This window comes from Typopeltis vanoorti, chromosome 24 (assembly GCF_054136105.1).
Source record: "Typopeltis vanoorti isolate ZY-2024b chromosome 24, IOZ_Tvanoo_1.0, whole genome shotgun sequence".
NCBI lineage: Eukaryota > Metazoa > Arthropoda > Arachnida > Uropygi > Thelyphonidae > Typopeltis > Typopeltis vanoorti.
Window position 1 is genome coordinate 57,783,731 of NC_143572.1, and position 17,841 is coordinate 57,801,571.

The 17,841-nt window shown below is 36.3% G+C and overlaps 1 protein-coding gene across 1 annotated transcript; it reads right to left on the bottom strand.

The window, feature by feature from the left end:
* Positions 1-1,196: 1,196 nt before the first annotated feature.
* Positions 1,197-16,903, bottom strand: LOC150093253 (indolethylamine N-methyltransferase-like). The gene is made up of 4 exons (XM_090413980.1): positions 16,785-16,903; positions 8,073-8,238; positions 5,474-5,681; positions 1,197-1,730 (listed from the first exon to the last, which is right to left on the bottom strand). The coding sequence occupies exons 2-4, from the start codon at positions 8,233-8,235 to the stop codon at positions 1,298-1,300; spliced, it is 804 nt and encodes a 267-aa protein (XP_090270106.1). The 5' UTR covers positions 8,236-8,238; positions 16,785-16,903; the 3' UTR covers positions 1,197-1,297.
* Between the last annotated feature and the right edge of the window lie 938 nt (positions 16,904-17,841).

Genomic DNA, 17,841 nt, shown 5'->3' on the forward strand with positions numbered 1-17,841 from the left:
TACTAACAAGTCTTCTGATCCTCATGGTATCTCACCATCAGGATAACCAAACATCGTTTATGGCATTTACAATCTATTCATACACTCGGTATCTGCATTACATTGAGTAATGCCTCCGAATCTTAATATGTACTGAAAATGCAACTTGGATTAAAAGACATGGGTACGAATCCCACATTTCTAAGGACTTTTCAGCTGATGGTGAGTTAGCAGTCCCATACGGAGATGGAGTGTTTCTTTTCGGTAACTCGAGTTGTTAGTAATACTAACGCAAGCTGGAACGGTAACATATGCAATTTACAGACAGACAGACTGGCCATATAGTCAATTCTGTCTGTAAACTGTAATCATGGTTGTAAATCGACCAAAACAATCCTGAGAACCCTATATTTCAGTCTCTTCTAAAAAAGGAACATAATATTCAGCCATCTGAATTCTATCGAAAATGTGGAAATTAAACAGTGGATTTCCTGCACGTTGTGGCCCACCAGTTCATTAGTGATTCATCACATGCATTTTCTCAATCCACCTACACTGCACCTCGAGCATTACCCACCATTGGTGATGTTGTTAATATCTGAATAAAAGAGACTGTTTCATTAAAGCAAATGTTGAAGGTTTCAATTCCCCCGTATGGATATTTCTAAAATTAGCTTGCTACGATTTCGTATAACTTTCTGAGCTCACTTCTTGCACTTTTTCTTTAAAAAAGGAAGGGATCGTTTCGAAAAACTCATAGACCCTATTTAATAATTAGTTTCTATATGGCATGAGTAAGTAGTTTTTTCCCCTCGGAAACTCGGGGTTTTAATCACGTGACTAAAGTAAATCAACACACGAAGAAATGACGACATAAGGAAAGACTTCAACAGAACTAATAACAGAGAATAAAAAGAGTTATCAATACAATTGAATGGAACATGTTAAAAGAGACCTCATAGATCTTAAATTGCTTCGGACGTGTATCCAAATAAACCAAACTTGCCAATCAGTCTATTACTTATGGGCACTCAAATATTGTCATGGAAGCGATGCTCGAAAATAATACTGACCATTGACTTAAATCACTACTTTTACTGGGAGAAAGAGAGAGAGAGAGAGAGAGAGAGATAAAAGTTTGTGTATTTGTAACCATCCTTAGAATGCTCCTTTTATCTCTAAAAATATACATATAATGAAAAAAGAAATTACAGTCATCTATGTATTTACCTCCTTTATTTAGGATTTTCATACAAAATTCAGTTAACATAAATGGCATTTAGATCACAAATTATTAAAGCACTATATTTTGTTCTAATTACTCCTTCTCGGCGGTAAAAATATACAATGCTCCCGAATTTTCAAATCCCAAATCAGTATCCACTCGCTTATAAGTTGCAGAGTCTAGAATTTTAAATCCAGCTTTCTTCAATGAATTTTCCACAATTTCCTTTGTTAAACGTAAACAAGGGTACTTTTTCCCTGATGATTCCCATTCGGTACCGTTAAACGAACCAGCCAATAGCAGACCACCTCCTTTGCGCAATAGTGATGCAAAATTTCTCAAGGCCTTGTCATAAGCTTCGTAATTACGACATGCTGCTTCTAAACACCCTAAAGAGACGAGCATATCATACTCTTGAATGTATTCTTCGGGTATAATATTATCAGCAATGGCGTCGCAAAATACGACAGCTTTTACATGACGCCTTATGCGATCTTCAATGGCTTTCACCCCTTTTTTGACATCACTGAAAATACAAACAAACATTGAAAGTTGTTAGAAAACTGGTAGGATCAAGCATCAATATAACAACTGTAGAAGAAAAAATATAAGTAAACAGTCAGTTCTCGGCATAGGATAGGTTCGGTTCCGATCATGCCGTCGTAAATCTAACAGATAAGCTTACGGGTTGACGGTTATTCATGACTTATTTTGAACGGTATTAACAAACACCAAATAATTTTATCAAAAGATGTTTTATTAACTGCTTATATTTCACTGAATTTCAAATCAGTATCGTCAGAGTACAACATAGCTAGTATATGCGACAGTGAGTAAGCGAAATAATACAATTGTAATGGACAAAAGATCTGATGTCGTATTTTGGCGCCCTCTAATGGTGTAAAAAACATTACAGCTATGTGGGAGTTGTTCTTAAGATAACAGTCTTTCAAATATTTGGCAAATTAATGCAACCATGTTTGTTCAGGCTGGGGGAATTCTTCAAAGCCATGGCTGACTCAAACAATAATCTGTACGACTTCTAAATAGCACATTCGTTTTCTTCCATCTAATCTTACGTGAAGGAGTGGCGCCCTCTAATGTTGTAAATAAAAACATTACAGCTATGTGGGAGTTGTTCTTAAGAGTGTCCAAAGCGTCGTCTGCCAATCCTCACTTGCCATAGTAAGAGTGCTTAATGTATTTTCATGTTCTTCCAGGCGGATGTTAACTGATCTTCCTGTTTGCCCGTAGTAGGCCAGATCACAGTCACAGGGAACTTCATACACTGCAGAGTGTGCTACAGGGTGTAGTTTATTCTTAGGCGAGCGGATCAGAGTTGCTAGTATAACATGAGGTTTGAAAGTCGTTCAAAGGCCCTGTTTCATCAGTACTTAGGTATATTTTCTGGTGTACCTCTGACACAGGGAATAGAAATGGAATAGAAATGCATAGGAACACAACATTACTATTTATATTCTCTATGTCAGAGGGCATGCTGTGCAAGACCAGACTGTTCAGGTTCAAGGTATTGAACACAAGTCATATATTCAACACCTTAAACCTGAAAAGTCTGGACTTGCGGAGCATGCCATCAGCACTAGATAGAGAGTTCATTGAAATAAGAATAAAGTTCTTCACAAAAGTTGGTTCCTCGTGGAAACATGTGAAAGTTTACTTCACTCTCCTAACTTAAACAGATCCAATGATTAGATATATTTAGTTATATTTTTAATTAATTTTATCCTTCTTTATAGCGAAATAATGGAATATAACCCACTCTGTTTGTCGGATTCTGTAAATGCATGAACGTATATTTTCGGCAGTTTTTTCCCATCCTCATTCATACCCTCTGAGATCACTCGACTCCTTACTGCATATGCAAGAAATGTGTTTCTTCCAAAAGTCTTTGATGGTGAGAAAACCCTTAATAGACTGTGCTATCCTCAGTAGCAGCAATAGCCTTAGCAAAGGTATATCTTTAATATGCATTAACGACAGCCAGAACATCCTGGTCCATGGTTTACAAGAAAGGGAGGGTATTCGCAGAACGGATAAATGGGATGGCAGTCGTAAGTACGATTGATCGTAATTGCATACCTCGTAAGTTGAGGAATGACTGCACTAATATCAAAAATATTGTCTGTTATAGGAATCAATCTTTTTGAAAACAGTTCTATAAACTATAAGATCGGAAACCACAGGAAGTTTTGCTTATACATATATTATATTAACTCCTCTACAATAATGTAAATCGTCAGAAACTTAGAATACTTTCTCTACTTTCCTAACTATAATGATAACTTCCAAAACTAAATGTTTGCACGTTTCAGATGTATGATAATACGAAATTACACTAAACCCTTCCTTTATAGGATGATTGTAATTTAATCGTGATAATGGTTGGGTAGCCGATTTCACGGAGATATCCCCATGTATCAGCATCTGGTTTTTTATTCTTTCAAACTTTTATTTTGATTGTGGATTATTCATTTATGGTAACCTAATTCATTTTCATTACTATTTCTCAACATGATCTCATCTCTCTCTCTCTCTCTCTCTCTCTCTCTTTCCCTTTTCCTTCAAATGCATTTTCATTTCCACGTAAGCAGTCACCCAAAGCCGTCGTAGTAAAATTCTCCATGGTAATTTCGAAATCATTTTTCCACCTCTATGGAAAAAATCCATTCTCTCCCCAAAACGGACACTCTTGTGGTGCTTCTTAAGTTTAAGAAACAACCAAAAGATCGTATAAAATTCAGTTTATAATATAAGGATTTGAATAATTTAGGTCCATTAGCGTGAAATGTTTCAGATTCATATCCATGTTCCGTTATTTGAAGATAAATAAGCAAGGAAGTAAGCAAGTGCAAATTTTATGGTTACTGAATTTGTTTCATGTTTACACCACGATCTTCTCGAAACACAGTGAATGGAATTAGTATGTGTTCATTGCAAAGTCCTTATCATATTTCTGAAATCGCTTCTAAAAGAACACATGTCTCGGGACATGGACGTCATCTTGTTGCAAGTGCCCATCAAGTTGTTAGGTAAATAATGAACAATGTTCAGAGTTGCCCATCATTCTTCACTTACTATTCTGATTGTCAAAAAAAGTTAAAAGAGGGATAGAAAAACTTGCTCAGGATTATTTGTGCATTTCCTTTAGGTTTGCATTGTTGAGATAAAGCGTTTCAATCCATCACTTTATGTTGTAGCTATCCGCTTATCCTTTCTTCCGCATAATATAGCAGAAACAGCTAGAAGATTGGACAATAAATTGTGAGAATCAGAATGACGGAGTAGTCCGATACCTTGCTGAATTAAGTATTAATATAACAAGGTATCGGACTGCTCCGTCACTTAACCACTTCTGTTAAACTTTATGATTTCGGGGTGACTTATGAATCTCGTGGTGACTTAGTCTCAATATCAGCATAATGTTGTCCTTCTGAATCATCTTCTTCCTCAAGAATCTGCATGTGAAATACATCTATTCTTCTACTTTGGAATGTATTCTTAAAAAAGCTATCAGAAGTCTTCTCTCATTCACAGTCCTCAGAATAAACAACTCACCAATGCCTTCTCCAACCGCAAAGCTTTTATCCAGCTGTTATCCATTACACAGTAAAAGAATCACACCTATACTAGATGTGCTATACAGGTTTTATTCACAAATAGAAACACAACCCACAATTGAACAACATCTCTTCCCTATATGGAACTGAGTAGGATCAGACCCGTTGAGGATATTCTAATAAACTAAGCTCTTAAGTTTCTACCAATACACTAATACCAAAGCGAAATCACCGCACTACAAAGTGAAATTAGCAGTCACAAAAAACCTTTCCAGACTTTATAAAGCAGTGCATCTAAATCCCTACAATTTCACAGGTATTGCTTTGCAATCAATCACGTAACATATTTTCACCTTTAATATCTACTAACTACAGGAAAATGTATCGCTCGCTGATGTCACTGAATTTAACCAACCTACCTGCATCCGCCTCTTCACAACCACGTGTATCGTCCAACTTTTTCACGAAACCTCCTTTATGAGACTAAAAGAACCAAAGCAGACTGATATCTGCACGTACTGCAACAAATCTAAAACCTAGAACCTTTGATCGTATATACTTAAAAAAATCATTAATGGTCTAATTTGTGTGTGTGTGCGCGCGCGCGTGTGTGTGTGTGTGTGTACGTGCGTGCGTGCGTGCGTGCGTTCGTGTGTGTGTGTGTGTGTTAATTATATTCAGTACATTTTACCTGTAGCCTTCTAATTTAGCAGCAGTCTCCAGATATAGCGAGTAATCCAGACTTCCTGGTTCTTTATTTAGCCACTTCTTCACCATCTTCTGGTTGCAATCCGAGTAATCACCAGTGATCATGTAAGAGAATCGAGCACTAGCTGATATCAATCCATATATCATTGGACCGCATCCTATTTCAAGCAGCTTAGATCCCGTAAATCGCTCTAGTTTGTAAAAGAGAAAAACAAAAAAACAACAAGATATTTAATTAATAATATATTTAATAAGATTAAATAGATAATAAATTAATAAGATATTTAATTAATTAATTAAATATCTTATTAATATTTAATTAATGAAGTTTGAAAATAACTCTTTGAATTAATACATGATATACAATTGGTGTGGCTGCAGATAGGTTTAGATAATTCTGGGAAAACTCTGCTTTGAATACGAAATGTGATAATTTTCCAAACATTAGGTCTATCAGTGTTATGCCGGACTATTATTATCATCTCTATTGTGAACAGAATGAGGACTTTGCACAATTTACATTGACTACTGGAGTATGAGAATATTCGGGTGTTGGTCAATCCCGGCAACGAGAATTTACAAGACCCGTATCATGACAATGCCGTGCATGAGCAAGAAGTTAAGGAGAAAAAAAGTGTCCTGAAAAGCTGAAGGCGACATTCATCGGGAAAAAATGGTACGGGGAAGGTTGATTCAAAGAACAAGTAGAGAGAATGAAGGAAGTAGTGCAAGTTAAAAGCTAAACATATATGGAGAACGATCAGCAGTTGCTCGATTACCGAGGAGTTATGATGACCCGTTCGCTGAAGGGCGAAAATTAGACGCTGTTGGCGATCAACAGTTAAAGTGGTAAGTTTTGATAATTGAGAGTTCGAGTATTAAATTAATAAACATAAACGATTGATAAAACAGATTAATGCTTAAAATAATTAATCATATATTTTAATATATGATATTAAAATATACGATTAATCATATAGTTTAATATCCTGAATATCGGAAAGAGATCACCACATAACGTGTAAGGAATGCGATAAATACGATCTGAATTTTGGCCAAATATGCAGTACTCTCCTCTGAGGTGGTGTACCATTTAATTGGTACATACCTGGATATGGAAAGAATATGTTTTCACATTATGTCCACTGTTGTTATTCATGTCGAACTTTCTGGAAGATAAAACTACGTAGGCATGGAATACAAATAAATAATTTACTAGCTCACATTAATTATATAGAAGCCCACGTTTCTCTACCATTATCGAGGACAATTTAACACTAGTTGAGAACAACTAGTGTTAAATTATGATTCTTTCGTGTCACTGACGCCCTCCATGCACATGGCTGTCTTTGTTATTCAGATCATTTTGTTTCGTTTTCTTCGATGAGTGTGTAGTGTTAAATAAATAAATAAATAAATTTAGTCTAAGCGCACATTTCAAAGAATGTGTTATGTTGGTAAGATGGGATTCTCTTGAATCGCTCTTCGAAATTCTTAAAATTAGTTGCTGTCATACATATAATACGAACATGAGTAATACGAAAACTAAACTATTAAAATGGGCAGAAATATGAAAAACATCAATTGTGTTCGCAATAGAGAACCTACGGTATAATGTCTAAACTAGAGAATAAACTAGAAGTATACAAGACAGTGTTCAAAGCAATTTCAACTTATGGGTCTGAGAACTGGGTTAGAAATAAAACGCATGACCAAAGACTAGACACCGTATATATGAGAGTCCTGAGAAAGATTAATGGAGTGAAGATATGATATCAATGGCAGTTTAATATTAAAAATGAGGATTATTAGAAAGGTACTTGATATAATTGGCATTTAGGATTCAAGAATGTGATAGTAGAGCTAATCTAGTTTTTCGGCTTTTATTTATGAGGAGATAAACAGGTGACATTGCTTTTTTATTTGGCAAATTGTAATGTTACAACTTAATGGAATATATAAATGAAACATGAATGCTTAATGCTGTTCCATATATTTTCGGTCAGATGGCAACACAGCACTAATCGATATAGCATTCTAAAAATAACATTGCTCCTGTCTTTATCCACATTAGAAGTAGAAACAATGCAGTGCGATATTCAGAATCTCAAAATGTTATCGCAAGTAGCATTTATTACCAACTGTACCCTACATAAGAGAGGAGGAAATTATTATAGCCCAGATAATAAGCCTGGTATGAGCAGTTAATACATAAGAAAACTAACTTTAACGATCAGAAAATCTGGGCTAACAATTTCATACACCCCAATATTCTTTTCATGGATTCTGAGTATGATTTTATGGATGTTGCTAATGATTTCCATGGTTCATATGGGATCATCCACGAAGCTTCTATCATGGCACTGTCAGAAGAGGCGCCATTTCGAATGCTGCAACAGTGAGTATGGTGTAGCCAACTGCTTCTAGTACTGGCGACATTTAATTTTACTCATGACTAGTAACATCATAATATACCTTAAATACACCTGAAAAACACTGATCCATAAAATATCTTAATTAGTAAATGAAATTTAATTACTAAGATAATAATGCTCAAATCAAAATGGATATACAATACTCACTGCTGTTGATTAATTTATGGATATATGGGATAAAGAAAGTTTCATATGCTACAGCATATGATTTTTCAATCAACTCTGCATATCCTACTGCATCGAATGAATCTCCCTGAAAGTATTGACCCCAGTCTTCCGCGAGTTCTGTCTTTTTCACAGTTTTCGACATATCCTGAAATAAAAATAAAATAGGATGCTACAACAAGCTCAATAAAATTATATTATTTAAATGAGGATTTAAGGAATATACGTTGGTCTGGGTGTCCAACTAGGACTGAAATGAGGCTAAACAGCTCAAAGTATATAAAATTATTGAAGGCCTTACTGACAAATAAAGTAATATAAAGAATTAACAGGTAACTTATTACCAAGTTTTCAGTTGGTTGGTGCAAAAAAATGGGATAAAAATACAAATCTATATTTATTGCATTTTTTGGTGCTTCAATGTCTTATTGTTATTATTATTACACAGCAACTCATTATTAAAGGCTATGAATTGTCTCACACAGAAGTAGTAGGGTTTGTTCATCGTGAAAAACAGACAAACCGCCCATAAGAACAGACGTAATTAATAGACCTACTACACAGGCCTCATAGACTAATATACTTTGGCCGTAAATCCAAAATAATCTAACCTAATAAGAGCAACTCAATAGACTCCCAGGACTTGTCGCAGAAAATCACAAATGTATTTTTTCCTGTTAATTTACTTGTTGTAAGCATGTGGGAGTATCTAGGATACAAGTATTGGAAGATCCGAGATAGCTACTTCCTAGCCGATGAGGGACAGTACAGGCTACCATCACTCCAGAGTGTTCTTGGTCTGTAGATATGCGTGATTTTCGGCCAGTTTACCTATTTTTGAGGGAATGAAAAACCCTCTATCACCGTATATGACACCACGTAACTCACTTTATTTGAAAAGACCTTATAAGGCCCGTTGCATTATAGAAAAGAATCGAATCCATGTATTTCCCACCAAAGAGTACTGACTGACCTATGGAGGTTCATTGTTAATTGAGTGTGAAGCATACCTGAGATCTACCTATTACTCTGGGAGAGGTTATTCCACCCAGAATTCAGATTTCCATCTCACAAATCAGATAAGATGGCCAGAAGAATAGACGCATAGCAATTAACAAGCATAGCACAAAGCATCGTAGTCTCTACCTCCTAAGTTTGAATAAATTCTTTGATTTAACTCAATCACGTTTGCATCAACATGAATCCAATTCCGGATATATGGGATGATTGTAATGATTTCGGCATTTGGCAACAAGCAATTGCAGCATCGCTTGGTTGTTGTGCACGTATCGTGGTCTAGTTAAGCAGTCTAGTTCTCGTGCGTTCTAGAAGCTTGCAAACTGTCTCACTATGTATTATTAATTCTCATTTCACGAGTGCTTTTATTATAAGATGTCCGATAAATTTTCAAAGAAGCAGTTTGGAAAGTTATAGGTATGGTTGATAATACGTTGAGGGGAAAATGCACTGGAACACAACCATTATGGAAATACATAACACCCAGCAACTCATTACGCAAAAAATAAGGTCTTTCTCCCATGAGACGATCGTTGATTATATGTGGATTGATTAACGGATTCGCAACAATATAAATGTAGCGTCTAAATCAGCTGCTCACAAAAAACCTTCCAACTTCTTTTTCACAATCCTATAAATGCTCGTTTATAAGAAATCTTCACTACATTTCGAGAAATCGCTTCATGGCAATTAAAGTGTATCTTCATTAATAAGGATTCACAAGTACCCAAAAGACAAAATTCATTCACAGCTCATAATTTGTCTTTTCAAGGTTGCTCTACCACTCATACCGCCACTGACTTAGAAACTTTTCTGCAGGTGTACGCATAAACGTCACTTACGTAGCGTATAGGCAAAATAATTAGTCACATGCGTCATTACGTGTTCTAGGTGACTATTGAACAATGCTACTGTTCAGTAATACTCCATAACGTCGATCAGAATGGGAAAAACAAAGTATCTTTCGGAGTTCGATAAAAAGCTTATTGTGAGTGTCCGTCTGGAGCGACGATTTTGAAAAGCAGTAGAAAAATAACCCAGATTGCTTGTCATGTTATAAATCTTTATAGTTGACTAATAAAATGACAAATATCCACACCGTAGCAATCTTTCCTCTGGATCCTTGGCCGTGATGGATCTTTACAAGTCGATCCATTTGTAGTTACTGAATCAATCGTATAGTATAGTATGTCTGATTCAGTTGTCTGATGCATATGTCTCGAGACTATTTCTTATGTTCATAAACTGTTATAAAAGTTATTTTATAAAGGATTATGAAGGGTTACGTACGTTGTAAAGGGTTTGTCATCTTATAACCCTTTATTCATGTTATAAAGATTTATAAATCGATACTTGTGTTATAAATGGTTAGGTACAAAGGATGCTTATGCCAGAGTTATTCATCTGCAAATGGGAAAGAAAAATATTTTAAGGCAATGAAAATATATTGTCACAAGAAATGGTCTCAAGATATACTGAACAAATACAAATGTATATGTCTGTATAGGAAAATAAACGGATATACGACACGATAGTTTGTGCTACAATGCGCATGTATATTTTCAACATTTAAACGTTTTGCACTGTAAAGCGAAATTGATGTTTTCTAAACAAAAAACACACACATCCATTTTGAAAAGCAGAACTGTAGAAAATGAACTAAATTTCAGTGGACGAAATGTCTGGACATTATTTCTTCAAACATGAACTTTTCCATGTTAAAAATAATAATAAATCATAGATACATTTCTACAATGTCTTCGATTATTTTACCTTCAAGACTAAAAACTGTGAAACTATTATTTTGGAGGGGTAGTCAGGGATAGAAAATGTGAAGGAAGACGGGGATATTTCTGGCATCTCTTTAGAAATATGCGGCATTTATCAACTCAGAATGTAGTTTGATGGGCTTGAACAAGATTAGGATATCACCTTGAACTATGCTATCTCTGATACCACGAATATCAATGTTTTTATTGCCGACTATCTGTCTATCTACAGAGAGTTGTTTTGTTTACTGATATTCAGTGGAAGTGGAAGATTGCACGCCAAACCGCTTGAGTGCCCGATGGAAGATACATACGTTCAATCAAATCTAGTTGCAGACTGGAGGAACTTATTCTAAGCCCTTGTTTGGCCAGTTCCTGAGTTAGTCGATCTCTGGCATGGGCAAACGGAGTTTTTCCCCTGGATATATATAATATTACTGGATATGTTAAAGATACCAAGCTATTTTAAACCTGGTTTTACTCCATTTCCCAAGTAAGCAAAAAACTTTCTACATCTATCTCTCTTCCTGAGATTCTTATTTAATAAGATCAAAGAACCTTATGGTAACATGTTTTGGTAAAATACTTATAAGCTCTGTATTACTTAACCTTAGTATTTCTAAGCCTGGCTCCCACTGATGAGACCTCAATAAAGGTCGAAACTGGTTTGAGTAGTAGTCCCCTTGCCTTTAATGCATGGCATCATACATCTCCTCAAGGAGATGGGCTTTGCATTAAGAGTAAATATTAAGAATAGTGATCAGAGCTTATTCCACCTTTACCACGAGTTGCCTAGACTTGCACTACTTTGCGGGTCACTTAGACTTACACTACGTGCAGGCGCAAACTTGACTTATTTGTCTGTTGGCTTTCTTGGAAAATGGAGTAAAACCAGGTTTAAAATAGCTTGGTATCTTTAACTTATATTGTACCCAAGCTAAAAGACTTTCTACACACACACACACACACACACACATATATATATATATATATATATATATGCGTAAGGGTGGTAATAAAATGTGGGATGTGCTGCACGTTTTGCACTGTTATTACTCGCTGACAAGTTGCCACGTTCAGCTGATTTGACAGACTTCCAACGTGGAACGGTAGTTGGGTGTCACATCAGTGGGCTTTCTGTCCGTGACATTTCTACCTGTTTCAGTATACCGAAATCCATCGTTGCTTATGTCATCCGTAGATGGAAAGTCGGTGATGCTACCACAGCAAGAGAACGGCCAGAGAGGCCACCGAACAATCACTGAAAAAGATAGACGAGCTCTGTCACGGAATGTTCGGGCAACCTGCACGTCATCAACGACGGACTTCGGTCAACCTGGAAAATGCTGCAGGGATATCTGTCAAAACGAACCTGTCCGCAAAGAGTTGCGTGCCTTAGGTTACGACATCAGAGATGCTGTCAGCAAGCCACACATCACGCCCCCTCAACTCCAAATGTTTTTTTGGACTGGTGTCTTTCACATCATTCCTGGACCGTAGATGATTGGAAAAGGATTCTGTAGTACAATGAATCAAGCTTCCAAATGTTTCACTCTGATGGCCGTGTTTGGATATGGAGATTACCAGGGAATTAGAATGATGAAGTTACAGCAGGAATTCATCATTCCAACTGTCAAGTTCGGGTAGAGGCTCGGTAATGGTATGGGGATGTTTCAGTTGGATTGGATTTGGTTCATTGGTGGCGTGCCAAAAACTATGACTTCTGATGGCTATCTCGATATCCTAGACAACATCATGCTTTCCATGTTGTGGAAGTAATCTGGACAGTTTTTCTTGGATGTTTTAGCACGACAATGTTCCATGCCATACTACACTGCGTGTCCGAGATTGGTTTCCAAACAATGTTGAAGTGTTCGACTGGCCTGTTCAGAATCCATACCTCAACCAAATGGAACATGTTTGGGACGAATTATAAAGCCAAATTCGGTCCAGATCACAGCGGCCGCCAATCAGTATCTCATTGGGGGGGAGGGGGTAGCTTTGTGCGAAGAATGGAAGAATATTGCTGTTGCGACGTATAAGAAATTGATTGAAAGCATGCCCCGAAGGGTAGTTGCTGTCATTCAGACCAAAGTTAAAGGCGGTTCTGCTCGGTACTACAAATGTAATTAAAATTACGCGTTATTCAAAATTCCGTTGTCAACAAAGTGCATATAAGTGGCGGTGTTTACCTGTGACAGGTCATTGAGCCTAAATAAAAATATAGTAATATTACACACAAGAGCAAAAACTGAAGAGCAAATGAAGTTTATTAGCATTCGATATAAGTTAATCCAACGCATTGTTCGTTGGATTAAGCAAAACTGAAATTGATTGGAGCAAAAACTGAAGAGCAAATGAAGTTTATTAGCATTCGATATAAGTTAATCCAACGCATTGTTCGTTCGTTGTTTGCTGCTCATTCGTGATATTTGTGATATGTTTATGCAATGAAGAGAGTCTAGGCTTAAAAATACTGATAAAAGAAATATAAATATACTTATCAGTATTCATTTATTGATACTTGCAAACACACAAGTTTGAGTACCTGCAGCATATTTGCAACAAGTACAAAAATTGCCTCCTATCCGAGATTATCCGAGGTGGTGGCAAATCTTTTCATCCCGCCGGACAAACCACCCAGAAAAATATATGAGCAATTAACATTTAAATGTAAATAGGAGGAATTAATAACAACAAATCAAGATAAATGATAAGGCATTATTTATGAGATTCCTAGCGCTCTACCAGTACTCCATTTCGTATCTATAAAAACATCAACGAGTGCTTTCTCGGGTTTCAGGCACGTGTCAAAACGAGAGGAAACCATGTTAGTCCCAGCATTTCATTGAAGATATGAGACTTACATAGACTGTGAGTTGAAGCCAAATGTTTTGATATAATCTCAAGAGGTGTAAACACTGAGTTAGACGGTCCTTGAACAGGATTACCATTTCACCTTGAACTCTGGTCTCTCTCTCTCTCTCTCTCTCTCTCTCTCTCTCTCTTTTGATAACACGAATATCAAAGAATTTGCCATTTAGGTGTTTATGTGAGTGCAGCTGCTTGTCTTGTTCACTGGTATACAACGAGGTATTTCGAATCATATGAATCATATTAAGAAAGAAAGAGACAAAAAGTCCTCCTTTTTTATCTAAATCAAATAACTGCTGTAACACGTTTGGTATAAATGACGATGTATTTTTCCTGCCGTCTTTTTCCTAAATTTTAGACAAATAACTACTAAACTAGAATTATACATGACACAGTTCAAACGATGTTTAACGTATGGATGAGGATTTGGTTAGAAGACAAAAAAAAACGTAATACTCTCCTCTAGTCGGATCAAAGACTAGAGAATACAGATACGAGAATTCTGAAAAACAAATAGGAGTTTGAGATAGATGACATCAACGACAGAATCACTAGAAAAAAGTAAGATATTAGAAATGAATTTGACATTATTACCAATCATAATATGTTAGTTATAGCTAATCTCAGATGGCTTGTTCACTTACACAGGAAAGGCTAGCAATATCGATGCGGGGTGCAGGATATCCAAGATAAAGTACCCAGAGGACGACGCAGGTTTAGATGGATTGATGCAGTTAACAGCACCTTAGAAACATTGATATTTTAAAGTTTTTTTTTAAATGTTGGGCCCATATACAGGAGGTTGGCTGGTCAACCTATAGTACGTTAGTACCGTATATGGGTGATGGGTTGTGAAAGGAGAAACTTTTTTACATTTGATTTGAACGCCTGTATATTTGGGAAATACGTCAGGGGGAAGACAGTTCCACAGTACTGCAGTAGCAAGGATGAATGAGGAGGAGAAGAAACTTGTTCTGTGGGTTTCGAGAGGTGTGCTGTAAAAGGATGTTGTGTTCCAATGGGCTTAGTACAGAGTGGGGGAATTATTGATGCTGTTTCGGATGAGCCTTTCCCGTGAAAGTATTTATAGAATATACAGATTGCAGAGACCAAGCGTCTATGTGAAAGTAGGGGGAGCGAGTTGGTGAGAGATGGTCATTTATTAGTCTAATTGCTTTCCTCTGTATTGAGTCAAGCATTTTGAGGGAGCTTTTTGGAGCCCCACTCCAGATGTGAGAGCAGTATTCGAGAGCTGGGCGGATTTGTGACTTGTATAGTGTTAATAGTTGTTTTGAGGTGAAGTAGCGTCTTGAGCGAAAGAGAAAACCTAGTTTTTTGGAAGCTGAGGATGCAGTGGTTGTGATGTGTTTATGCCAGGAGAGGCTTGATGTCAAGGTAATTCCGAGAAGAGAAATTTCGTCTTGTCTGTGAATTTGACTGTTATCGAAAACATTGCTTGGAAAAATGGCTCTTTTTTGTGAGAAATAAGAGAGAACTGGGTTTTACTACCGTTGAAGTTCACAAGGTTGTCTGAACCCCATCGGAGGATGGCTTGGAGGTCGGAATTAAGGGCAGTGGTGGTTGATGTTCTGTGGATTGAAGTGAGTTGTGTAGGGTAGGGTTTGTCAAATCAACGGGAGGAACGTAGTGTGTTGTGATCTGAAAAACTGTGTATTGGGTTAGAGGTCAGCTGAAGTAGGTCATTGATATGTAGAAGGAAGAGGGTCGGTGAGAGAACTGAGCCTTGAGGGACCCCGGCATTAGTTGGATAGTGAGAGGATAGGGAGCCGTCTACCATCACACATAGTGTGCGTCCAGCCAGGAAGCTGGCAATCCATCCCTGAGGCAATCCAAATGATGGGAGTTTTCTTTACTTTTGTGCCAGACTCGGTCAAAGGCTTTAGAGATATCGAGTGCAACTGCTTGGGATTCATCGAATTTCTCCATAGCGTTTGTCCAGTGATGGGTGATGTATGAGAGTAGATCTCCTGTTGAACGGCTTTGGCGGAATCCGTACTGGTGGTCGTTTAATAGCCTGGTACCTTCAAGGTAGATTAGGATTTGAGAGTTGATGATTTTCATATTGAATTTCCAGATGTGACCATATTGGAAATCTGCCATACTATAAGAATATTGTTAATAGGAGGCTACTAATAACTTAACCTGGTAGTGATATCCTGTGCCTAGTATCCAGTATTCCCTGTGGTCATATATTTGGAATGTGATAATTATGAGAATATTAAACACACTCTCACGAAGTATTTTTTCGATACTTCTCTTTGGGGTCAGCTTCTGTAAGTGCATTCTAATCTCTTGAACATTTTACTCGAATGATCGCATTAGTTTTTGTTATCTTTGTGTTACCTTTACCAGCAAAAACATTGTGGCATTAATTAGTGTGTCGTTTTTTTAACATATGAAATATCTAGTTTTCCCTGCATCAGAAAACAGGGACTGCTTCTGAATCATTGCGATGACACTATTAAAGCTCTCTATAAACACATAGCTTTTCTTAGTGAATTAATAGCAAATATCAAAGGCATTTCTGCTTACTGGCCTTGAAACTCAATGAGATTTCTTTGATGTGCAGTTTTATTAATAAAATTCCTTTTGCGTTATTAACATAATCAGTATGTGTACTTGATAAAATGCGGACCTAAAACAATACTTCATTCTTTTGTGCTACATGAACTTATTCTTTTTCGGACATTAGCTGTCCGAAAAATATTATTTTTTTAATTAATTAATTAATTAATTTAATTAATTTATTATAATAATTATAATGATTATAATTAATTTATTAATTAATTTAAATAATATTATTTAAAAATATTCTTGTACGCGTTTTTTTTAATATTCCGTACGGAGCTAAATAAAGAACTCCATTTTTTTTGTTATTATCAAACCTAGATGTTAAACATAGCTATGAGCGTTTTACTATAGTTTTTAAGGACCTCGCAGAGAAATAACAACAACTAATTTACATAAATATTACTGTACAGTAAATGTCAATTGTTTTATTAATACAACGTACCTTTTCTACTCCTCAATATTTAAAGTAGAGTGCACACGTTTGTAATTCTTTCTGATAGGCGTTATTCAACATACCCTGCAGGAATGACGCAGTTGCTTTGATTGTGAAACACGTGACTGGTAATTGCATATGTGTCTGTCAAATGAAAGTTGATAACACATTCATTCTAGACTGTGCAGCGCTACCTATCTGAATGTGGTTTCGTAAGTAATATTATGAAACATTTATACAAGAATTCATTATGTATGTTTTAGTTTAACGAAGCTGTGACAGTGTCATTGGCATGATGCACTTCACGTCATCTTTATGCTGTAAGTAAACTGGCGATTTGTACGCGACTTTACTGTGAATTTTACTGACTTTAAGATTATAAACAGTAATGCAAGTGATCCATGTAAACTGAGCCACTACGCTTTTATTTAAACAAATTGTAAAGATATATGTTTTGATTGTACGGCTAAATTAGCAACACCAAAGCTACAAAATAAACAAGATATTAGTTGCTATTATTTCACTGATTCATATCCAGCCTATTCAGAATGCAGCGCCCTCTACTGTTTATAAGGTTTTAAATTGAAATTCGTCTGTTGATATACTTTGATAATTCTCAAAACAGTGGTCGGATATGTAGCACTTAGTTGTTATTCATTATACGTTGTCTTTTATTAAATGCACTAAAATTTATTTAATCCTAAACTGCACTAAACATTAGAAAAATAATCAAATAACTACCTACCACTAGATACATTAGTCACATGCGTTAAGAATAGCTGATTATTATATTTTCAATTTAAAGTAAACACACACACACACACACACACACACACACACACACACACACACACACACACACACACACACACACACACACACACACACACACACACACCTGAAAATATTTACGTGAGCAATCAGATCATCATCAAGACCGACAAAACGTTATCTTATAAACAGTAATGCACTGAGTAAGAGCTATCTGTCCTCGCGATGGAGTTCTTTTCGTTCAATTCACCTATCTTCGCCACATATTTTTCACTAATACTTATAACCTTTATAA